The sequence below is a fragment of the Prinia subflava genome, chromosome 10, assembly GCF_021018805.1.
Source record: "Prinia subflava isolate CZ2003 ecotype Zambia chromosome 10, Cam_Psub_1.2, whole genome shotgun sequence".
In the NCBI taxonomy this organism is placed as follows: Eukaryota; Metazoa; Chordata; class Aves; order Passeriformes; family Cisticolidae; genus Prinia; species Prinia subflava.
This window is the reverse complement of record NC_086256.1, coordinates 241,490-265,411: the sequence shown is the minus strand read 5'-3', so window position 1 is coordinate 265,411 and position 23,922 is coordinate 241,490. Positions and strand designations below refer to the sequence as shown.

General features: G+C 47.5%; 2 protein-coding genes across 3 annotated transcripts in view; both read left to right on the top strand.

The window, feature by feature from the left end:
* The first annotated feature begins 838 nt into the window (after positions 1-838).
* FPGT (fucose-1-phosphate guanylyltransferase) lies at positions 839-5,177 on the top strand. Of its 2 annotated transcripts, XM_063406836.1 has the most exons (4): positions 839-994; positions 1,431-1,598; positions 2,391-2,483; positions 3,238-5,177. In XM_063406836.1, exons 1-4 carry the CDS (start codon positions 925-927, stop codon positions 4,692-4,694), a joined length of 1,788 nt encoding a protein of 595 aa, XP_063262906.1. In that variant the 5' UTR covers positions 839-924; the 3' UTR covers positions 4,695-5,177. The 2 variants fall into 2 exon arrangements, with proteins under 2 accessions (XP_063262906.1, XP_063262907.1); XM_063406837.1 differs by lacking the exon at positions 1,431-1,598 and having other exon boundaries at positions 878-994.
* Positions 5,178-9,293: 4,116 nt separating this feature from the next.
* Positions 9,294-23,922, top strand: part of TNNI3K (TNNI3 interacting kinase) — a 30,988-nt gene continuing 16,359 nt past the window's right edge. The window contains exons 1-12 of the mRNA XM_063406835.1: positions 9,294-9,428; positions 10,019-10,127; positions 11,480-11,565; positions 13,075-13,172; positions 13,586-13,696; positions 16,873-16,971; positions 17,990-18,128; positions 20,583-20,727; positions 20,827-20,931; positions 21,528-21,622; positions 22,250-22,399; positions 23,474-23,560. Coding sequence (XP_063262905.1) covers positions 9,389-9,428; positions 10,019-10,127; positions 11,480-11,565; positions 13,075-13,172; positions 13,586-13,696; positions 16,873-16,971; positions 17,990-18,128; positions 20,583-20,727; positions 20,827-20,931; positions 21,528-21,622; positions 22,250-22,399; positions 23,474-23,560 — 1,264 coding nt within the window. The 5' untranslated portion in view covers positions 9,294-9,388. The remainder of the gene's footprint in view (positions 9,429-10,018; positions 10,128-11,479; positions 11,566-13,074; positions 13,173-13,585; positions 13,697-16,872; positions 16,972-17,989; positions 18,129-20,582; positions 20,728-20,826; positions 20,932-21,527; positions 21,623-22,249; positions 22,400-23,473; positions 23,561-23,922) is intronic.

Sequence of the window (23,922 nt, the reverse complement as noted above, 5' to 3'; positions counted from 1 at the left end):
GAGAGAGCAAGGAAGGATCAAAGGGATCTCCGTGGTGTGCATTGCTCTGATTAGGACTGTTATCACCTGCATCACAGCCTCACACTGAGAAAGCACAGTGAAGCAGTTGTCTTTTTTTTTCTCTAATCTTCTCTGTCAATGGTTTACAATCACAAAAAACTATGGATTTATCGTGGGGGTTTTTTTAACTTCATAAATTCTTTTTTTTTCCTCAGTAGCTCCTATTGTGCTTTTACAGCTACTTTTTATAGTAAGATTTGTGTATAATGAGATCTTATCACTGCAAAGCCTTTTTTTCATTCCCCTCTGATTGCATTTGGTATCTGTAATCTCAACAGACTCTGAATACAAACGGAACGCGCAGATCAAAACCCACAATATCCGAGGCAAGGAACCGCGGAGGGAAAAACCTTCAGCTGGAAAAATTTCCTCGAGCTGTGTGACGCCTGCCAGTCGCTATCAGAGCAAACAGGCGCTGGCAGCCTGCGCTGAGCGCTGGTAGGTTCCGCTCCCCAGCTCCCAGCGCTGCCGCTGCGGCCGGGAGCAGCCCCAGCAGGGCGGGAGTGCTGGGCAGACGTGAACGGGCGAGTTCAGGTGCGACTCGGACTCTGTTCCTCACTGGATTTACAAACCGGGCACCGGCCTCCACCGCCCGTAGGTGGCCGGAGGTGTCCCCTGAGCCGCGCCCGTCCGGAGCCGTGCCCGCCCCGAGCCCGGCCCGCCCCGAGCCCTGCGGGGCCGCCCGCTCCCCGCCCGCTCCCCGCCCGCTCCCCGCCCGCTCCCCGCCCGCTCCCCGCCCGCTCCCCGCCCGCTCCCCGCCCGCTCCCCGCCCGCTCCCCGCCCGCTCCCCGCCCGGCCGGGCGGTCCCGAGGGCTCCGCGCCGCCCCCGCCCCGCCGGCGCTTCCGGGCCCGGCTCTGCCGGCCATGGGGAAGCGCAGCGCGGCGCGGCGGCAGGACACGGCCCGGCGGCTGGCGCGGTTCGCGGCGCTGCGAGGTGCGGCGGGGCCGGGGCGGCCTCGGGGATGGGGCGGGCCGGGTCGGGGCTGAACGGGGCCGGCGCCGGGCCGGGGCTGAGCGGAGCCGGGGCGGGGCTGAGCGGGGCCGGGCTGTGTCCGGCCGGGGCTGAGCGGGGCCGGGGCTGAGCGGGGCCGGGCTGTGTCCGGCCGGGGCTGAGCGGGGCCGGGGCGGGGCCGAGCGGGGCCGGGCTGTGTCCGGCCGGGGCTGAGCGGGGCCGGGCTGTGTCCGGCCGGGGCTGAGCGGGGCCGGGCTGTGTCCGGCCGGGGCTGAGCGGGGCCGGGCTGTGTCCGGCCGGGGCTGAGCGGGGCCGGGCTGTGTCCGGCCGGGGCTGAGCGGGGCCGGGCTGTGTCCGGCCAGGGCTGAGCGTGGCCGGGCTGTGTCCGGCCGGGGCTGAGCGGGGCCGTTCCCCACAGGCGCGGCCGCCCGGCCCGGAGAGCTGTGGGACGTGGTGGTGCTGACGGCGGCGGACGCGGCGCAGGCGGGCGCGTTCCGGGAGCAGCTGGCGGAGAAGCTGCGGCGGGGGCAGCTGCCCGGGGCCGTGCGGTACCTGGTGTGCGCCGACCCGCCGGGGCCCAGGATCGGTGCGTGGGCTCCGGGGCTCGGTGCGGGGACAGCATCGGGGGCGGCGGGAGCCCACGGGGCCCTGGCGGTGCTGGTGAATGAGCTGTGCCGCCCCTCAGAGCGTGTTCTGTGGGTATGGGGTAGCACGGACTCGTGTGTTACGCATTTATACTTGAGCTGGTTATTTAAACAATTTGATTATGTTTTAGCGCGCTACCCAATGGTGATGTAAAATTGGTCTCACTGCTCGTAATACCATCTTGTAATTCTTAATTCCTGTTCGCTTTGATGTACAAAGTAAGTAATCTCAATATTATCTGCAGTGTAGAGTAATATGCAGAGGCGAATTCTCAGGAATCTGGCAGTTTTAAGCTGTAGGAGTACATAAAAGATCCAAACCATTTCCTCAGTTCCCAAATCTTCCTTATTTCTGTACTGTAAATGTCAGAAGTACTTCTGAATACTGCCTTGAATCCATTAGTAGGCTTTTATGTGACTTGTTTCTTACAGGAGCTGGGTTTTGTGGCTGAATTATGGCCCATTTTATTGACTAAATGCTTCAAATGGTGGGGCTGTGCAGAGGTGACTGGGAGGGGAAATCCCAGGGTTTTCCCTGGAGCTGTCTGCTCAGGATGCCATCCCCTCAGAGAGCACAGATTTCAGAGGTCCGTCAGCTTCTGTGCATGATCTTATCAAGTGTGATATGATAGAACGACTACCCCATCTCCCTGCCTGGGCACCAGTGCACCTCACCTGTCAGAACAGGCAGTACTGGAGCTCTTATCACAGGTACTAAAATACTTTTTCTTTAGGAAATGGTGGATCAACTCTTCATGCTCTTCAGTGCTTGGAGGACCAGTATGGTGATCAGTGGACTTCCTTCACTGTGCTGCTAATCCATTCTGGTAAATTCAGTTTTATATATTTTGCTCTAAAATAATACCTTTTCTTTTTTTTTTTCTTCCTTGAAAGAATAAAATGGCAGAGGAGCTGGAGTTCCAAAATACAGTTCCTTGGGCAAAGTAACCCATGTGTCCCACTGTTTGAAATTGGGTTGGTGCTGGCAAGATGTTACTGTCACTTCAGCATTTCCTCTCAGCACTGAAGTTGCTCAGTCAGTGTGAAAGGTGTGATTCACAGGTGTGATTTAAGTTTCTGCCTTGAAACATCCATTTAAGGAACACAACCCTCTCCCAGAGAACCTTGGGTCCCTCATACCTGTGGGCAGGCTGAATACTTGCCTTTTATCCACTGAGTCAGGCCACTTCCAGATGTGGAAGAACATCAGTTCTGCAGAGGAGAAAGAAACTAAGTGATAACAAGTGTTGTGACCAAACCTCTGCCTTTTTGACTCTTCTCTGGCTTAAAATTCCCATCAGGAATGTGGGGGTTCTCCTCCAAGCAAAAAGCGAGTATTATTTGCTTTTGTCATTTCAGTGGCAGATAGCTCTGAAACAAAAAGGTAACAAAATCAATCTCAGTTTTAATAGGAGCTAAATAAGGCAGGTTTTGGACATGAGGTCAGATCTGCTTTGGGACTTGGTGTTCTACCAGGCTGAGAGGTTTTTAGTGCCTTAGTGTACCTGTGAAATGGCTGCCCAGGGTTGGTTCTCTGCTCACTTACGGTGTCTCTGTGCCACTCAAAGAGTCTTTTTCCAGGTGGTTACAGCCAGCGCTTGCCAAATGCAAGTGCCCTGGGCAAGATCTTCACAGCGCTGCCGCTGGGCGATCCCGTGTTGCAGATGCTGGAGCTGAAGCTGGCCATGTACATCGACTTCCCCCGGCACATGAGGCCAGGAGTGCTCGTCACGTGCTCGGATGACCTGGAGCTGTACAGCGCCACAGAAACCATCACCTTTGATAAGCCGGGGTTCACCGCCCTGGCTCACCCCTCCGACGTGGCGGTCGGGACCACGCACGGGGTGTTCGTGTTAGACCCGTGCAGTTTCTCAGGAAAAGGAGGGCTGGAATATGGATCGTGCTATCGTTTCCTGCACAAGCCTGACGTGGAGACCATGCAGCAGAGTGGGGCAGTGTGTGTGAGGGAGCGCTGCCCTCAGCTCAGCTGCCCTGGGAGCCGCGGAGCCGCGGGCGTGGCCTCAGAGTGTGTGTACACGGACAGCGTATTCTACATGGACCACGGCACTGCCAGGCGGCTGCTGGGGTTCTATAAGCAGATGGGCACTCTTTGCTGTGAAATAGATGCATATGGTGACTTTCTCCAGGCCCTGGGGCCTGGAGCCACTCCAGATTACACCAAAAACACAAGTAATGTCTCCAGGGAGGACTCGGGGTTGGTGGGAGTGCGGCAGCAGCTGTACTCCCTCCTGCAAGGTACCCCCCTAAATGTCATAGTCCTCAACAACTCCCAGTTCTACCACATCGGGACTACTCAGGAGTATTTGTTTCATTTTACTGCTGAGAGCAAACTGAGATTTGAGCTTGACTTGCAGCCTGTGGCTTTCAGCATCTTCCCTGACACAGCCAAGACCTTGGATCAGCTGAGCATCATCCAGAGCATCCTTGACCCCGGGTGTGTGATCGCGCCTGGCTCTGTCATTGAGTACTCCAGAGTTGGGCCTCAAGTCTCAGTAGGGAAAGGCAGCATTGTTAGTGGGTCCTACATAAATTTCCGTGTAGACATCCCCTCACACTGCTTCCTGAGTTCAGTGAGTGTGAGGATGACTGACCGAGTGGAGTATGTCACCATGGCGTTCGGTGTAGGCGATGACCTGAAGAAGAGCGTGAAATCGCTGTCGGATTTACACTCCCTCCAGTTTTATGGAGCCAGCTTACCAGAGTGCCTTGACCTCTGGAGCATAGAGGCTTCAGAGCAGCTCTTCTCCAGTGAGGACACACGTTTGGGGCTGTGGACTGCAAGGATTTTCCCTGTTTGTTCTACCCTGAGTGAATCAGTTAGGATGGCACTGAACATGCTGAATTCTGTGCAGCACAAGTCAGCTTTCACACTGAGTGGCTTTCAGCTTTTGTCTGTTGAAGAAATGCTCACCTACAAAGATGTGGAAGACATGCTGAAGTTTAGGAAGCAAATTTATGATGAAATCTGCCTACAAAAACAAAAAGAGAACTCTGATTTTAGAATGAACAGTACTTGAACAAATCTCCTGTTTTCGATTGTGGATGATTGGTTACTTCCCAGCTTGTAAAAATCCTAAGGGAAAAGTACACAGATCTCTTCTCTGATCTCATTGAAGAAGAAATAAAGAATTTGCGTAACAATAATAAAGCAGCAAATGCAGATAAACTGTTCTTTTGATTAAAGTAGTGAAATATTTCAGATCTGAAAACACTAATTGGTGACATTTGGGGGTTTGGGTGTTATGTCTTCTAGTTTTTGTCAGTAAGGGTATGATACAGAAAAAATTAATTGTCTATTTGGCTGAAAACTGCTTTTAAAGCTTTTAAAGGGTGGAATATTAGCTCCAGCAATGTGGAATAATACAACTTACATTTTTCCCTTTCATGCTGCCATTTTGCAATACATTTTCAGTTAGGTGGAGGTCAGATTGTTGAAAGTGCTTTTAATTCAAGACAGCTTGTCTTAGGCATTAATAAATTATTCTCTTTTGTTTTGTAAATTTTTTATCCTTTCCTGGTTTTCGTCAGAGGGGAAAAGATGGGCGTGAGAGATTTTTCTTCTGCTTGTGACTCGCAGTGCTGGGGTCAGCACCTGCCACAGGACACACTGATGTATTTTGTTACTGGTAGCTGTTGGAAGCTGGCAGTGTGATGGAGGAGCTGCCAGCTCTTTGTTACCCGTGGATTGGCTGATGTGTGCCATGCACAAAGCAGCATTTTGTATTTCTCTAAATTGAACTCCTGGGGCCCTTGGCGTGGTGGTTCATCCTCCCGTAGGGCAGAGCAGACACTGGAGAGGTTCATTGTGAGTGGCACCACAGTACCTATCTTCAGAGAAACTCTGTTCCCCTGCTCCCCCTTGTGCAAATAAAGGTAGCAATAAAGTCCTGGTTCTAGTTTAGATGCCCAAGATCCAGCTCCAAATAGATGAATCTTCTGTTTTTCAGAGTATGCTGTGCAGTGTATCAGCGTGATTTGTCTGCAAACATGATGCATCTTTTTTTCTTGAATGTCTCTGCGGGTTTTCATGTTTTATTTAATGTTTCATGATGACAGTGTTTATCTCCCTGCTGACTGAATTCCCAAATGGCACCTTTTCTATACCACCTACGAGGCAGCAGAGTAACATCCCTTGGGCATTACCCACCCTTCTTTAACCTGCACTAGGTTTCTTCTTTGTTAATAAACCTTCCAAGAAGAAATACAGAGAAGCTAAACATGGAGATTGGGAATTGCTGGAGTTGACTTCAAAGGAATAAGAATTTCTGAGCAAAGAGAGGGTCTAAAAGTCAGTATATTAGTTAAAAATATTGAAATATTAGTTAAACAATGGAAGCAGTAGGTTTAGGAACACTCAAGTCCAAGATAAAAGCTTTAAGTCACAAAGTGAAAGAAGTGAAAGTAGTCAGTACAGCATGGAATTGTTGTTTGTATAGCATCCTGTTTCCATGATTTATTTATCTATTGCTACACAAAAGATTTTAGGAGAAACATGTTTGACACAGACTTGACACAAGACTTCACCATCTTGAGTTGGAGTCAAACTTTGTTTGGCACAGACTTTCCTGAGGGTTGCTGTGCTGCCAGGCGAGTTCTCCGAGTGTCCAGTAACAGCAAAATGCATCCTTTTAACATGGTTATCCACTTCAACTCTTGCAATTGCATTTGTTCTGAATTCCCTGAATACCAGGTATTGATTTCATTAGTGAAAGCAAACTGGACAAAAACAGGAAGTGGATTTGTTTCTGGCACGTAAGTATTGGGAAGAGAGGATGAGGAAAAGAGGTGATGGAACAACTTGTGGAAAAGGTTGTGGTAAATTGGGCCAGCAGCAGCTGCTGTGGTTTAGGGAGCAGTGTGAATTCCAGGACAAAAAAAGGAGTGTCATCCTGGTGGTAGCCATGGACCAGCACAGCTAGCCCCCAGGTCAGATCTTGAGGTAAAGGTTTTAATGAAAAAAAAATCTATTGTAATGGAATAAGCATGGATTTACCAGGTAAGAAACATTTCACTGCTTTCAGGCTGTCACCCAATGCTTTCCTCTTACTCTGAACATTTTTGTCTCAAAATGAGAAGGCAGATTTTGGTCAATATTAGCCCTGGATAACATCAGCAGGTTTAATGGATTTATTCCACAGATATGGGAATATCTGGTGGTGTACCATTCTTCATTTTTAAGCTGCAATCAAGCTTATTGTGAAATGTTATGAAGAACATTACAATATATGTTTTATTTATAGACAGCTATATTAATTATTTTCCCATATGGAGGGATTTAAAAGCCACATGGGTGTGACACTTGGAGACAGAGGTTGGTGGTGGCCTTGGCAGTGCTGGGGGAATGGTTGGACTTGATGGTCTGGGAGGGCTTTTTCAGTCCAAATGCTTCTTTGATCCCACTGTTCTCTGTATTGCAGCTATTGATGAAGTGTGTACATTTTTAGCTATAACAAATTGCAGTCCTTGCAGCAAGGGTCATGTTACAGTGTGAGTACATCTTATTAAAATCAAAAATCCTGCAGACCAGACCCTTCCTGACAATAGTAATCCAAGGCTGATGTATTCAATCCATGTATGTATTTCATCTGTACTCATTTACAGCTCCAGGTAGTCTTTGTATTCCATAGTCTGATGTTAATGTAGATGACAACAATATTCTCATGCAGCCAGCTGGGATGAGTGTGTCCCAAGGAAACTGAGGAACTTGTGCAAGGCTGCCCAGTGAAACTTCACAGCGAGGTCAGTGGTTTGGGGGTTGCTGGTTTCCAGTACCAGGTTCTTACACCAAAGCCCATCACAGCATCCTGATTTTCCTGCAGTCTGCATGGTGAGGGATGCAGTCATGAGAGTGCCAGCCACACAGGACCTCTGCAGATGGGAATCATCTGCTGAAACCTGGGGTTTGATTGTGGTTGATCCTCACAGTTTCCCAGATGGGTGCAATGTCCTCTAGATCATTGCCTGGCTCCATCTATCCTGAAATGCAATTCGGGCTGGTACAATCTGAAACAAACTCAGGATGAGCTTTTAATTATTTTTTTTCATGTCAGCTTTCTTTATTTAATTAGTTTTGCTGTGTAGTACAATAATAGGGCTCATAATGAACATGATTGCAATGATTTCCCTGAATGCCTTGAGCACATGCCATGATCAGCAGAGGTTTAGCCCTGCTGTCTGTGTTCTACTGAAACCTGAGAGGGGATATTTCAGTGACCTTTGAGCAGGAAACTGAAATCTGAGAAACCGGGCACTTAACAAAGAGCACAAGGGAAGGCAGCTGAAATAAAAATGAGCAGCTGAGAGGAATCTGTGGCAGAAGGATCTGGGAGCTGACAAGAGTGAGCTCCAAGGATCAGCTGGATCTGCAGAGCAGTGTTCGTGCCTTGTCAGGCTGTTCCTGCTCGAGCTCAGAGGTTTCAGCCTCTTCTCATTCCCAAACCTCTGATGCAAGAGCTGCATTTTTTGCTCTCTGCACTTGAGCCCCCATGCAAAGGTCTCTCCAACATGAGAGCAAAAATAACAGCGCAGTGCTGCTGCTGCTGCTCATCTGCTGCCACGGGGGAGCCACTGCAAACCCCTCTCCAGGCCACAGAGTTCTCTCCTTTCTCCTTGAAAACACGCGTGTTCTTTTAGCACCCTTTTCATTTCCGGGGACATACGTGAATGCCACCAGAATGGCAATGAAGTTTATGGGAGCAACTTAAAACTTCTTCAAGTAAAGGATAGTTGTGGATATATGCTAACTGTGGATATGTTCTGATTAATTTGAAATAAAGATAATTTCAATAGACTTACTTCTGTAAGCTCTCCCTGGGAAGGACATTTAAAACCTCAGCTCCTCCAGTTGTTTGGTGACTGGATGTGGGAATCAGTGGCCAGGCTGGTGCCTTTCTGCAAATCGTTGGTCCAATAACACAGGATACATTGTCACAGCACTTCAGAGTCTTCTGAAATAGATCCTTGGATTCATTGCAAATTTGTGCAAGTGAAGGGACAGGCCAGTGGTGCCAGGAGCTGTCAAGGCAGCGAGGTTGTTTCAGTGGGAGGCAGCATGTGGGAGGTTTTAGAGATGGGAGTTCAGTTAATGTTTCTGCTTGCCTGAAATCCTTCACTGAGATGAGAGCTCACACACGGAACAGCTGCCAAGGTCAATCACCACACTTTAAATACATAAATATGTAAGTACATAGATGTAAATATTTATGTGTGTATATTTGCATTTCACTTTGAATTACGTTGCCCTTCCTAAGTGCCATGCCCAGATGCTCCCAGTGCCACCCTGTGCCAGGGGGTTGTGAGCTGCAATCACCCCTGGCCTCTGAGCTGGGACCCCCTGCACTCCTCAGGGGTCCTCAGAACACTGGGATTCAGATGCTGAAATTCCCTTTTCTCTACAAATCGGCAGCAAGCTGCCAAATTACCACTTCCCACTAGTGGTAAGTGTTCAACAGAAGAAGGCAAGAAGATGTTTGTGTGGGAATGAGCAGGAGATTTTTAAGCAAGCTGAGTGGGTGTTTCTGTGACTTCAGCCCAGTGGACAGCACGGGCTGTTTCGCTCCGTGCTATTGTTGCATGACATTCCTCTTGGCACAGTGTTTATTTTTAGCCAGAGACTATCACAAGTATTTTTCAGCAGGACTGTCACTGCCCCTGAACAAGGAATCATATTACTGCAAGAACTTTGCTGAAACAAAGAAGATATATTGGACAAATGGGAAATTATAAATCTAGACCAACCCAGACTTGCACGGGTAACTAATGTCGCTTTTTTACGGGCAGTGTGCCATCCATCCATCGGCAAGGAGCAAATGGTATTTCAGGAGATAGCTCATTCCTGGCTTACTCTTGAGTTCAAGGCTCAGGTATTGTTCTTGACTTAACCCAGATACAGGCTGTGAAAGAAGACAAAAAAGCCAAAAAAGCTGCTAAACTAGATTTATTTGGGCAATTATATAAGATCATATTAACTTGTATTCGGTGTTGACTTAACTCATACTTCATAAGAAAAACCTTTAAATCTCCAACCTTTTTCTGCTGTGTCTCTGTTGAGGAAAAAAGAGCTAACAAATGTAACCTGAGCTTTAAGTTTTCTCGTGAATACTATTTAATATTAAAATATTTCTGGTAAGGATTCATACATACGCACTGTCTCTGAAATCCTTGTATATGTTTCTGTATTGGCTGCAGCAGGAACAATTTAATAGCTATAATATTTTAAACTTTAATAGAAATATATATGAAATTGTACAGTTGGATGTTTAAAAATCAAGTGTTTTGGTTACTGGGACGTTATGATTTTTGTGCTTTGCAGTGTTTTATCAATTGGGAGTTTTTGTTGTAGATGAATGGAAGAAGAAGGTCAGTGAATCCTATGCCACAGTCACGGAGCGGTTGGAGGACGACCTGCAAATCAAGGAGAAGGAGCTGGCAGAGTTAAAGCATGTTTTCAGGTAAAACATTCTGTGTTTTCAGGTAAAACATTCTGTGCATCTGTTTATTGATTTCTTTCAAATGATTATTTGCTATAAAACAGTATTTTCAGTTTCAGGTGGTTTATATGGACAGAGCTTCTCATGTATGGAATGCATATTCCTTTTGTCTATTTTTGGGAATCCGTCATCACGGTGCTGGGCAGAGCCCCACAGCAGAGTACCAAAATCAGTGGCTGCCAATTGTTAATGCCAATATTTTACAACAAACACCTATATACTTTTGTAAAATAATTAGCTGCAGTATGTCTGATTTTGCTGCGCACTTTCCAGTTTTGCTGATGTGTTTCTGCAGCCAGGAATATTGCTGAAGTGTACCTCTGCAGACAAACACAAAAGCAGTGCATTCAGGGTTAGGGTTGGACTGGTTTTCTCTGGATAGCACGTGCCCACACACAGGCTCACCCCACTGAGTAATGCACCCACGTGTTCATTACCTGCAAGGCTCCAGTGCAGCCAGCACCCGGCTCACAGACTGGAAATGAGTTGGGAAAAGTACTGAAACTTTTTTTTTTTTACTGTAACCTTGTTAAATGTGTTTAATGGTTGCTCCTCCCTCAGGGTGGGTTTATAGTTACAGAAATCCAAGTGTTCTGCAAAATCAGGGTCATGGGTGGGTTGATACTGAATGGAAAATCCCAAACTTCTATGGCCAGGCCAAAACCAAGATTCTCCAAAGAAATATTACCTGCAGGTCTATTTAATTTTCAATAAATGTAATTAGAGTATTTGGTGGATTAGTAACAAATCAGTCTATGCTGAAGGAAACTCACAAGGCTTGATAACAAAAAAAGTCCAAGTATTGTCTCATTTAACAGCCTGTAAGCAAACACAGTGATCACTGTCACCATGATCTCCTTTGGGGAGTATAAACTCACTTTTTGATAAGTTTTTCCTGGCTATTGTTTTCATTTAGCAAGATGGTCCCTGCTCTGTGCATGTCCTACTCACCATTTTAAAATCAATACATTTTAAAAATATGTCTTAGTTATTATTGCATTAATACAGAAGCTGAGTTTGTATGGATTGTTTATATTTTCAAAGAGTCTTTCTTCGTATTTCTCCTAGTTTAGATAAATTTAGAATGTATATATTGTGATTGCATGGCAGTATTTCCCAGAAAACAATAAATCTGGACCACTCGACCTGCAAGGAGTAGAGTATTTCTAGATTTGCAGACTGTAAGCTGGGTATAAATTCAGCCTCGTGTCTCAAAAAAAATTACACTGAGATTTCTCTTTTAAATGTTTCCCACATGCAAGAAGCTCTGCCGAAAGATGAAAGCAGTAATCATCTGTAAATGCCTTTTTCAGCTCTGATGAAGCCTTCTGCAAAGTCAACCTGAACTACCGCACGGAGAGCGGGCTCTCGCTGCTGCACCTGTGCTGCGTGTGTGGGGGTACGTGTCTGGAACAGGGGGACCCCGGGACAGCCCTGACCTGTCCTGGCTGCCTGCAGGACTCCCAGGGAGCTCCTCGGGGGCAGGAGCAGCTCTCAGCATCTCCCTGAGCTGCACTGCCAGAGGGGTGAGTTACAGAGAACCCACAGGAGCTGATTCCTCAGTCCCACCAAAGTTCTGCTGATGATGCAGCACGATTCCCTACAGGGGTTCAGCTCATCCAGAATTGCTTCTGTGTGCATTCGTTAACCCCAGCTCATCACAGGGCATCTCTGGCTCCACACTTCTGGATTCTGCCCGTGGCTCAGGCTCCAGGACAGGGAGCAACACTTTGCTATACTCACACCACCAACTTTTCTACTGTAATGAAAATATCTGTATTGTATTTCACATTCTTTAAAAGAAGAATAACTGAAATGCTTTAGTGACAAACATCAGCTGATAGGGCTTTTCCAGACAGCAGATCAGAATACACGAGGGAAGAGGGCAAGATGTGTTCTGGGATGCTCATAAAAACATACTAATGGAGGGATTTTCCACTTGGATCCACACAGCTGCTCTGTTATCCACACCAAGTCATTAGTTCATGCACTTGCTTTGTCTTGTTTTACAATTTTCAGCAGAAATTGGCTGAGAGAGGCAAAGAGACTTTTACACTGAGGTTTCAGCTCTGCGAAGTACTGACTAATGACATGCATAAATGATTTTATCAACCTTAGTTAGATGTTCACCATGAGGAGCAGCCTGGTCCTGCACTACTGAAAAATGAGTGGATCTTTAGTTGTCATTTTCAAATGCAAGATCCTATCCAAGGATGACATCAGTACGTGGGAACATCAGAGCACTTGGGGTAGCTGAGAGGAAGTCTAAGAAAACACACATTAATCATTAGTTCTGTGAACACTGGAGGAGGGCAAAGAGCTACTAGATCTGGCATCGTCCTTGGTTACTGTCCAAGTATTCAGAAGGCAGATGAATTTATTGAATTTAAGTATTTATTCACTGTGCATCAAAAAGGTCAGAGCAAAGCTACTTGCCAGGACCACATTAGTGGACCCACATTAGCACTCCCCAAAATGACCATCCTTGTAAGGATGTCCTGTGTAGGGAGAGCAGAGCTCCAGTTCTGAGGTGGCAGAGGAGCTCAGTGACTGAGGAACCAGAGGTTCCAGAAGCACCTCCTGGTGCATGGAGCTCTCTGCAGCATTCTCTGGATGTTAAAGGAGGAGTTTGCTTTTCTAGAAGCTCGTCTACCCTTACCAAATCCTCGTTGAAGTGTGAACAAACAGTGAGCTGGTATGTGGCCAGACCCACAACTGTCCCAGCCAACGAGATGTTCCCATCAACCTCATCATTTCCAAGTTTCTAAAGATGTATTTTATTACTTGTCTCAGGTCAGCAGTCGAGATATCTATTTCTCTGCTTTCAAACTCACACGGGAGCTTCTAACCTCATCTGCGTGTTCTTTCCTGTAACTGTAACTGACTTTTTCCACTTTACTCTCTAAAGGCAACAAATCCCACATCAGAACGCTCATGCTGAAGGGGCTGCGCCCGTCCAGGCTAACGAGAAATGGATTCACAGCTCTGCACTTGGCAGCTTATAAGGTAAATTAATTTAGATAGAACTGGTGACAGGAAATCAGACCTGAGCAACTGATTGGTGTGAGCTGTCTACATGAGCTCTCTAGTCATTCTTTCTGGTGAAAATATAAATGTCACATTTGTGATGCCTAGAAAATGCCCCCTAAGAGCCCACGCACAGGAATCAGCTCGTGCTTCTGTAGGGTCATCCACGGGGTGGGGGATTGCTGATGGAAACATCCAGTGCAGCTCAAGATAGAGGACTTGTCCAGTGCCACCATAAAATAGGGATAGAGGCTTTTTTAAAATCCAGGCTTCAGTGCAGCAAAAGAGAGGGTGTGGTGCCCAGGACAGAGCTTCCCGCAGCCCCTGCTGGCCCCCTGAGCCGAGGGGCCAGGCTGTCCCGGGAGCGCAGGGGTTAACGCCGTGTGTTGCAGGACAGCGCGGAGCTGCTGACGGCGCTGCTGCACGGCGGGGCCGACATCCAGCAGGTGGGCTACGGGGCCCTGACTGCCCTGCACGTGGCCGCCATCGCCGGCCGCCACAAGGTGTGTCTGTGTGTCCTTCTGTCCGTCCGTCTGTCCGTCTGTCTGTCCGTCCGTGGCTGTGCAGGACTGAAAAGGGCCGGCGCTCATATTGGCGGGTTCTGTTCTACACTGATGTCTTTCAGAACAAAATTCAGAACTGGTTAAGCACAGCTGGGTGGGTTTTGGGGGGGCTTTGGGGGGAGTTTTTTAGGATTTTTTGTGGGTTGTTTTTGTTGGGGGGGTGTTTGGTTTTGTTTTTTGGTTTTTGTTGTTGTTGTTTGTTTGTTTGTTTGTTGTTTGGTTTTGGGTTTTTTCCTGCATTTTGGGAAAATCACATCTGTGTGTATATTTTGACACTGAACAAACATGCACAAAGGACACAGACCAAAGGCTGGGGTTGATAGGTCTTGAAGAGCTTTTCCAACCTTGATGATTGTTTGATTCTAATAGTTCTGTGGAGCTGTTAACCTCAGCCCTGACTCCAGGGTGGTCTCATTCACAGGTATTTAATATCTCCTTTGTGGACAGGACAAAGTGGTTTTCTCTGAGCACTCTGGGGTTTCAAGTAATTTCTAAAACATCTGGGCCTTTTGCTGAAAATGCCACAGGCAGAGCTGCTATTGCTCCCAGGTCCTGAGCTCCTGCTGAGGTTATGGGCAAGTTAGGGTGCCCCCAACCCAGCAAGGATGAGTCTATGGCCTCAATAAGAAATAAACTGTTTGTAGCATTGAAAAGTTCCTTACTTCTTGGGAATGATCAGCTCTGTATCAGAAGTATCTCTGTAAATGGAGTGGGACTCCATGTAACTCATTTTGTTCATCTGCTGCTCTGAGAACCAAGTATTTATAGTCCAAGCTTTTGCTTTCCTTCTTTACATAGCTGTGAAATTTTCAGTCAGCTCAGAAGTTCCTCTGCCAGATAAAGCAGCTTGTTTTGTCCACAATTTCATTAATATTTATGGAAATGTGGAATAATTTTTTCAACCCCTTTTATAAGGATGAGTTTTTATCCCTTGCCCTTTTCCAAAACGCCAAGTCCTTATGTCTGTCTCACAGGGTTTTTTGTTGGCCCCTTCTAACCTTAGAGTGGCTTAATTAATGGTCCTTGAAGTGAACATCATTCTTGAGTGTTCAAAAACCTTCTGAATAAGCTTTTTGTAAGGGAATTTTAAGAAAAAATTGCAAAGACTATTGCACAAGTTGTTTAAAGTATTGTTTTGAAAGAACATTTGGTTGTACAAGGAGAAGGGAGGCATCAGCTCCCCTTGTTCCCCGGGCTGTGCTGGTGTGAACCCCTCAGGGACGCTGCTGGCTGCCTTTGACCAGCCCACCCAGCTGCTTTCTCTGCAGCTTGGGAATGTCCCCTGGGTTACAAACTTCACCTTCGCTCACTGTCTGTCTCCTGAGGATAAAAATCTCTTTTTTTCTCCTTAGTTTCTGAAGTATTTCTATCCTTGCACATCCCTCCAGCATAGCCTCCAACTCGTGATGCCTCTGACAGCTTTCAGTGCTTTCTAAGACTCCTTTCTTCTTTCCTAGAAAGATATCTTGTCTTAGAGACTATCAAGCCTGTCTCTGTACCCCTCTCATCATTTACACTTGAGTGGAGTTTGCTTAGTACAGCACACAAAATTCTATTTATCAGGAGATCACAAAGCAGCAAGCACAGCTGCCAATGCTACAGCCTGGAAAATGTGTCAAAGCCCATCCAGTTTTATGTTCATCATCAGGGACGGATCCACATCACTCTACACAGTTTTTTCATCATGAAGGTCCACCTTGAAAGCCTCTAGATGAATCTAAATTTTGAATTCTAGCTCCCAAAGAGTTTAAGGAGAATTGGAGTTGTGGTCACGTCCCTGAATGTGTTACAACCTCAAAGTTCATGGCTAAATTATAATCAGGCTGATCCAAAGACATTTCAGTCATATTGGTGTAAAAGCTACAGGCTCAAACATCTCTCTTCAGAGACAACAGCTACAACTTCCGTTTTATCGTGGTAGTTTGCTGAAAAATGTCTTACACAAATCATTTGAAAGCCACCAAACCATTAAATCCCTGGCTGGCTCTATGTTCCCACCTCTGGCCCACCAAGATACTGAAAGTCGGCCAGACATGGGAAACACAGTGGAGGGGATCAGTTGTGTTAACTAAATAACTGTGTTCTTCATTTACTACCTGAGCATATTCCCACCCTTGCTGTGAGTGCCTCTTGCTGAACTGTCCTTTGGGTGAGGGAAGAGCCAGCAGCTCCTCCAAAGATCTCAGGGGATCTTTCTGAAGATTTTTATTACGTAGCGAAATGCTTCTTTGAGATTGGCACTAAAAGGATCCACAGCAAAAGGATGTCAACCCACGTGACATTTAGCCAGGGAAATCCTGACTGGATCGAAAGGAAAGGGGGTGAGGGGGTCACAGTGAGTGACTGAGAGCAGCACTGAGAGCACTCCAGTGTCCTTCATCATCACAGCATGCAAAACTGCATCCATCAAACAGATATGCAGAACTTCTGAAGTAATCCCAGGCCCTTTGTGTGCCCCAAGACTCCCTCATGCCCAGGCAGCCCCCAGGCTTCAGTGTGGAACCCAAAGTGGTTTCGTTCATTTTGGCAGCTGTGCAGCAAGGCATTTCTTAAGAGTTCATCGCTTTCCAGAAACACAGGGCCCACCTGAAGGACCAGAAAGAGTAAAAATTTGAAAGAAAGCACTTAGGGTTATTTATTGAAGCCAAAGAGCTCTTATCTTCTAAAACAAAAAGAAATCTTTCTGTGTTTGAGGATTTACCTTTGCACATTTGAATTTAAAAGGATCTTTCATTTCGTGTGACTTTTCCAGTTCTAAAAACTCTGATATGTTTACAGCTCTTTGTTCATAATGGCTAAAAGAAAATTAAAGGTTGTTCTGAGAATATCCAGACAGCCATTTCTGTGCCTTTTACTTCATAAATCAGTTTTTTAGTGGCACACTGATTTTCAGGCTCATTTATAAGGCACCAGTGACATTCAGTGTTCAGTTCAAGTACTGTAAGTTAATCACTTTTACATGCTGTACACAGCTCTGCACCTTTACAACTCATTTGTTTGGGGCTGTTTGACTTTTTTTAAACTGGAGGCATGAGGTTCCCAGGTCCTGTTTCCCCATCTGAGCACATACAAACACACACAGTGCTCCTGACTGGCGTGTGCTGCTTCCCCCGCAGGCTGTGGATCTTCTCCTGCAGCACGGCGCCTACGTGAACGTGCAGGACGCCGTGTTCTTCACCCCGCTGCACATCGCTGCCTACTACGGCCACGAGCAGGTACCGGGGCGGTGACACCTGGAGCAGGTACCGGGGTGGTGACACCTCCGGGCAGGTACCGGGGCAGTGACACCTCCGGGCAGGTACCGGGGTGGTGACACCTCCGGGCAGGTACCGGGGCGGTGACACCTCCGGGCAGGTACCGGGGCAGTGACACCTCCGGGCAGGTACTGGGGCGGTCACACCTCCGGGCAGGTACCGGGGTGGTGACACCTCCGGGCAGGTACCAGGGCAGTGACACCTGGAGCAGGTACCGGGGCAGTGACACCTGGAGCAGGTACCGGGGCAGTCACACCTGGAGCAGGTACCGGGGCAGTGACACCTGGAGCAGGTACCGGGGCAGTCACACCTGGAGCAGGTACCGGGGCAGTGACACCTGGAGCAGGTACCGGGGCAGTGACACCTGGAGCAGGTACCGGGGCAGTGACACCTCCGGGCAGGTACCGGGGCAGTCACACCTCGGGCAGGTACCGGGGCGGTGACACCTGGAGCAGGTACCGGGGCGGTGACACCTCCGGGCAGGTACCGGGGCAGTGACACCTGGAGCAGGTACCGGGGCAGTCACACCTCCGGGCAGGTACCGGGGCGGTCACACCTGGAGCAGGTACCGGGGTGGTGACACCTCCGGGCAGGTACCGGGGCAGTCACACCTCCGGGCAGGTACCGGGGTGGTCACACCTGGAGCAGGTACCGGGGCGGTCACACCTCAGGCAGGTACCGGGGCAGTGACACCTCCGGGCAGGTACCGGGGCGGTGACACCTCCGGGCAGGTACTGGGGCAGTGACACCTGGAGCAGGTACCGGGGCGGTGACACCTCGGGCAGGTACCGGGGCGGTGACACCTCCGGGCAGGTACCGGGGCAGTCACACCTCGGGCAGGTACCGGGGCAGTGACACCTCGGGCAGGTACCGGGGCAGTGACACCTGGAGCAGGTACCGGGGTGGTGACACCTCGAGCAGGTACCGGGGCGATCATATTTTCGTGTGATACTTTGGTTAACCTTAATTAAATATTCAGGTAACCCACCTCTTGCTGAAGTTTGGAGCCGATGTGAACGCGAGTGGTGAGGTTGGGGACAGACCTCTCCACCTGGCTGCTGCCAAAGGCTTTCTCAGCATCACAAAGCTTTTGATGGAAGAGGGAAGCAAAGCTGATGGTAAGAAAAGACATTTAAAAATCACCTTCAACACTGTGTTTTCTAGACAGAGTCTTAGCTTCCTAACACATACTCTTTATATCTGTGTATCACCTTTGGACAACTGAAACACAAAAACAGCAGCTGGCGAGTTTACCTTGGTTAAGTTTGCTGGTTTGTTATCTCACATGTACCCTATTTTCATTAATAAGGTAGAGGTGGAAAACAGGGGTAGAAAACAATTAAGATTAATATACAGAGGTGGCTCATTATTTAGACATTGACCCAGGCAGAGAATGTGTGGCCATGTGGTGGAGATCTGTAGCCAAAGCGACTCAAATGCACATGGAACTAGTGAATGAGGTACAGGAGAAGGGGTTTAAGTCAAAATTATGCAGCAAGTAATTTAAAATAATTCATATGGAAGTAAAAATTCCACAGAAAAGGGGATTTTTTAGCACATGATTTATTATGCTCCACAAGCTTCCCACTCTTCACTGTGGGCCATTTTCTGTCTGAGAAATTGCCTGTGTGAAACCTGATGGGCTGGACAGATGCAGAAGTCTCTGAGCACACTTTGGGCATTGTGTGAGTTCCTTGTCTTGGTGGCCTCACAGTGATGTCACTGGGGCTGGGACATTGCCCTTCGTTGCTTATGTTCTGCATGAATATAATATTTAAAACATTTTCTCCTGTGACTAAGGCCAGTGTGCAGCTGGTGGCTCTGGTGGGCTCTTCCCCTTGCTCTGTTCCCTCTCCTTTTGCTGTTTCAGTAACGCTGGAGGCACAAAGTGTCCACACTCCAGCCTGACTCCTGCATTGCTGTGACACCTGTGCCACAGGTGGTGACACATCCCACAGAGGCACCCAAATATTACAACCTAGAGGTCACATTCCAGGCGTGTTGTGATTATCAGTGCAGAGATTCTTACCTGTACCTGCAGGGAGCCTCAAAGAAGGACAGAGAGGGAGCATTTGCAAGGGCCTGGAGTGCCAGGACAAGGGGAATGGCTTACACTGACAGAGCACAGGGTTAGATCAAACACCAGGAAAAAAAATCTTCCCTGGGAGGGTGGGCAGGCCCTGGCACAGGGTGCCCAGAGCAGCTGTGGCTGCCCCTGGATCCCTGGCAGTGCCCAAGCCTGGATGGGGTTTGGAACAGCCTGGGACAGTGGGAGATGTCCCTGCCCACAGGGAGGGACCTTAAAGATCAGGGTCCCTTCCAACCCAGGCCATTCTCTGATTCTGTGAAATACTGAGCAAATTTCAAATTATTTAAAATTTAATTTCTTGTCCTTAGAGTAAGAGACAGAAATGTTTTTTGGGAAGTAACAGTACATTGCTTGGAAACGTACTGCTCTTTAATACATCAATTTGCCATGTTCTCTGTGAGTCCTGCCTGCAATCACACATCCTCCTCCTGCAGAAAAAAGGCATGCAGGGAAGCAGCATGGTCAGGTCTGTGCCTGCTGTTTTCAGTGGGGGGCTCAGGGTGTCTCAGCCTCGTGTGTGTGCACTGAGCTGATATAACTGTAATAAAGGGGGGAAAAGGAGACCTTCTCTCATCATGACAAGGCAGTGGGAGGTTTGCTCTCTGTTAGAGAGTTTATTCCAAAAGGAAAGAATCTGGGACACCATTTCAGGTCCTTTTCTTTAAACTCAGAATCTTCAGCACAGAAAAAAAGAAAAGGGAGCCTGGAAGCAGGAAGCCTTTTGCTCTTAAAGTAGCACACTTTGAAATTTGCTGTAAATGCAGCAGCAGAGGAAAAGTCTTTAGTGCCCAGGAATGAAAGGAATTGGGGAAAGAACCTGAATAAATCCAGCACTGTTCAGTGCAGACCAGTAATTGGGGTCACAAACTTGAACTGTTTCTTTTAAGATAACGTGAGTCACTCGTCAGCCCGAGGGTGCAGCAATTGCCTGTCCTGTGAGCAGCCTGCAGGCTCCCTGCCATGGACCTGCTCCACCACAGCTGCCAGGCTCCAACATTCCCATCTGCAGATCCAGGATCCCCAGGGACACTCTGTGCAACTGCCCTGGGAATATTTTGCTATTACTGGTAGATGCCAGCAGTTCTGTGCTGCCTGGACGTTCCCAGTCCTGTTGAAGTTGTTATTATCTTACTTTTGCTTCAAAGTTGCTCTTTCAAAGGGTCATTTATAACTCACAATTCCTTCATGGAAAGCTTCATCAAAAGACTCAATAAGTTTGCAGTGGAAGAAAGCAGTCATGGCCCAAGTTCAGAAAATCACCTTGACAGTGCACTGCAGATGGCACAGAGCACTGTGGGTTTGATATACAGAAGATCACAGAAATCTCAGCTGTAAACAAATACATCCACAAATATTTTTTCCAGGAGGTTTCAAAATGCATAGACACAACATGTAAAATTCTACTAAATATCCAAAACAATCCCAGACACACTATGTTAAGGATAAAATCCTTTCTGTGGTCTTTTTCTGGGTCAACCTGCAGTGAATGCTCAGGACAACGAGGATCACGTGCCTCTGCACTTCTGCTCTCGATTTGGGCACCATGACATTGTGAAGTTCTTACTGCAGAGCAGCTTCGAGGTGCAGCCCCACGTGGTGAACATCTATGGAGACACCCCTCTGCACCTGTGAGTGCTGGGGCAGCTGCTGCCAGGCCTGGGCTCCTGGGAAGGCTCTGGGTTTTAGGGCTGGTTTTGCTAACGCCTCTGTCCTGGCTTCCCCTGCAGGGCCTGCTACAATGGGAAGTTTGAAGTTGTCAAGGAAATCATTCAGCTCTCAGGAACAGAAAGTCTCACTAAAGAAAATATATTCAGTGAAACAGCTTTCCACAGGTGAGGTGTTCAAATGCCATTACCAGTAGGGCCCCCCTTACACATGCGTGCAGCACAACACCCAAAATTACAAATGTCTCACCAGCAGCCAGGTGAGGGACAGAGCCAGCAGGGAGCTGCACAGGGAGGGTGAGTTTGTGTCATGAGGTACATGACAGGACATGCAGGCAGTGGCAGAACCAGGCAGTGAAAATCAGGTTCACCCACACCTGGTTCCTCTCCTTGTCCAGTTTGGAGCTGAGATCAGAGCTTGTTCCACCTGGGTGTCTGCTGGAGCCAGGTACTCTGAAAGAGAAACCAGATGGCAGAACATGGTTTGCTTGGCATGCTGGAATTTTGTAAAGGGCTGTTTAAGAGGCACTTTGCAACACAGACTGTTTGCACAACGGTGCAAAATTAGGTGATTCAGGAATAATTAGAAGGTTACTGAAACAATAAAAATGAATATGCTCTGGTGGATTAAACACGCATTTCCACATTTCTAATGATCCTTTCTTACTGCATTTTTATCTCTGTGTAATTCTTTGTAAATTTTTGGCTACCCAAAGTACTTCTTTTATGGACTATAACACTCCCCACTCCCTTTACATCTGCAGTGCTTGCACCTATGGAAAGAACATAGAACTTGTCAAGTTTCTTCTTGACCAGAACGTTGTAAGCATCAATCATCAGGGGAGAGATGGGCACACAGGTAACATCATCATACTCATTGTGTATGAGGGTGTAGACCAGCACGAAAATATTGGGAAGCCACACACCATCAGGATTTCCAGGATAATTCCAGCACACAAGTACCCTTCAGACAGAGCACAGCTTTCAGACAGAGCACAGCTTTCTCAAAATATTTTTACAGGATGCATAGAAGTGATAAGGCTTCAGTGAGAATGTATCAGGCTCATCAGGTGTATAGGTGTAACAAAACCTGGTGTAAACTGTTCTTCCCATATTGAGGCTTCTAAGTAGTGTTAGAAATTATTCTGCAAAGAGATAAGTTTCTGGAGTGTAGTGTCTGAAGGGCTGCACACCTTTCTGTCCCCACTACACAGAGCTGCCTTTGTTTCCACTTGCTTTTTCTCCCATACAGAGTGGCTAAGTGTGGTTTGTTTGTTGTTAAGGTGGCAGAGTGAGTGGTGGCACATTGTGCAGAGGCAACAGATTGGCTCTTGCAGCCTTAATGTTTAATTTTCACTTCTTGCCTCAGGTAATTTTTTGACAACGTATTTATTTATCGAGGAGATCAATCTGCCCTCTACAGTTGTTGCTGCAGTCCATGCCCTGTTCTGACAGCTGTGCTCCCCACACCCCTCTGGTGTTCCAGGGTTGCACTGTGCCTGCTACCACGGCCACATTCGCCTTGTGCAGTTCCTGCTGGATAACGGCGCTGATATGAATCTTGTAGCCTGTGATCCCAGTAGGTCCAGTGGAGAAAAGGATGAGCAGACCTGCCTGATGTGGGCTTATGAGAAAGGTATTTCAATTTTCTAGTTTCTGCCACAAAACCCACAGAAGCTCTGCAGGAGGGAGAGAGCTCCACGGGAAGGAGATAACGCTGTAAATAACCTGGCAATGCCTGCAGACAGAGCTCCCCCCCTCTGCTCCCCAGGGAACGGCACAAAGGGTTAGAAACCCCTGCCCTTCAGTGTGTCATCTCAGATCTCTGCTAAACATCAGTTTGATCCAGCACAAACTCAAGAAGAGGAGAGTTTCTGTGCTGCTAAAACAGCAGACACACAGCCTGTGCAGCAAGGGCTGTTCTCCTCTGGCATGCACAGGAGTTCTCATTTTATTGCTGAACATTGTGAGGAACCATGCATCAGTCAGTAATCCTGAATTCCTGCAAATATGGATCAAAGTGAGGCATCTTCCACAGTTCCTGTTACACTGTCCTGCAGGTACAGCCAGGTAGCAGCTCCCTTCTTGTTTCTGAGTCTGCAGCTTCTGGGACATTCCCCTGCAGTGCCTTTTATTGGGAGAGTGACTGTAATGCATTAAAACTATGAGTCTGCAAGGCTTTTCAAAACCTGACTATTGGCAAAATAATATGTATGAAATTACTGAAGGAAAACTCTTCTTGGAAAGGTTTAGAAAGAATTTTAAATGCTGCCAGGCAGAGCTTTGTGCACCCAACACCTGAGCAGGTGACCCCACTGCCAGCTGGTGCCTCGCAGGGGGCAGGGGCAAGTGTAGATTCCATCTGGAGCAGTAGGTGTACAAATTTCTCTGGGTTAGAACTACAAAAAGAATGTTTACAGGCACTGGTTTTCCTTGTCAGGCCCACTGAGGACTATTTTCCCTTGCCATTTCTTGCATTTTAGGAGTAGGTGGACTCATGAAAATAATATGCTTGTTTTTACTGTCTGAAATTTCCCATATTTCTCCAATTAAGAATCCCAGTAGGTTTAGATTAGCATCACCAGGTCTTTGCATATTTCATAGGCCTGTTTTACATTTTTTTAAAAAATCCCTGATTTTGTATAAATTATTAAAAAAAAAAGTATTTTTAGTTACCTGCAAATCCTTGTATTTCCTCTTTCTTTCCTAGGTCATGATGCAATTGTGACCCTCCTGAAGCATTACAAGAGACCTCAGGATGAATCCCCCTGCAATGAATACTCCCAGCCTGGAGGAGGTATGGGCTGGCAGTCATTTTATTCAAATGATCCAAAGACTCCTGGAATCTCTGCAAGTGCTCCACCCGTGCTAGAGAGCTTTGGGTCAGTCCTGTCTGACCCAAATAAAATCATTGCCATGGGACTCAGCCTTTTCTGGCCATACAGATTCCTTTTGAGGCTGCAGCCATACCACACCCCAGTCTGCTGTGCCTGGTACAGTGAGGAAAATTAACTGTGGCCCAGCCCAGGCCAGCTCCCATCAGATGTGGTGTTTATCTGAATTCTCACCCTTCGTTATTAATTCTTTCTGGCATCATTGACTCATTAATTTATCAGGACCATCGCTTCTTCTGTCGTTGAGCTCCATCATTTCACTCTG

Coding starts and splice junctions, on each gene's coding strand:
- FPGT (XM_063406836.1), top strand. CDS start 925: ATGGGGAAGCGCAGCGCGGCGCGGCGGCAGGACACGGCCCGGCGGCTG. Junction 1,599..2,390: donor CCCGCCGGGGCCCAGGATCG/GTGCGTGGGCTC, acceptor CTTTTTCTTTAG/GAAATGGTGGATCAACTCTT. Junction 2,484..3,237: donor TGTGCTGCTAATCCATTCTG/GTAAATTCAGTT, acceptor GTCTTTTTCCAG/GTGGTTACAGCCAGCGCTTG.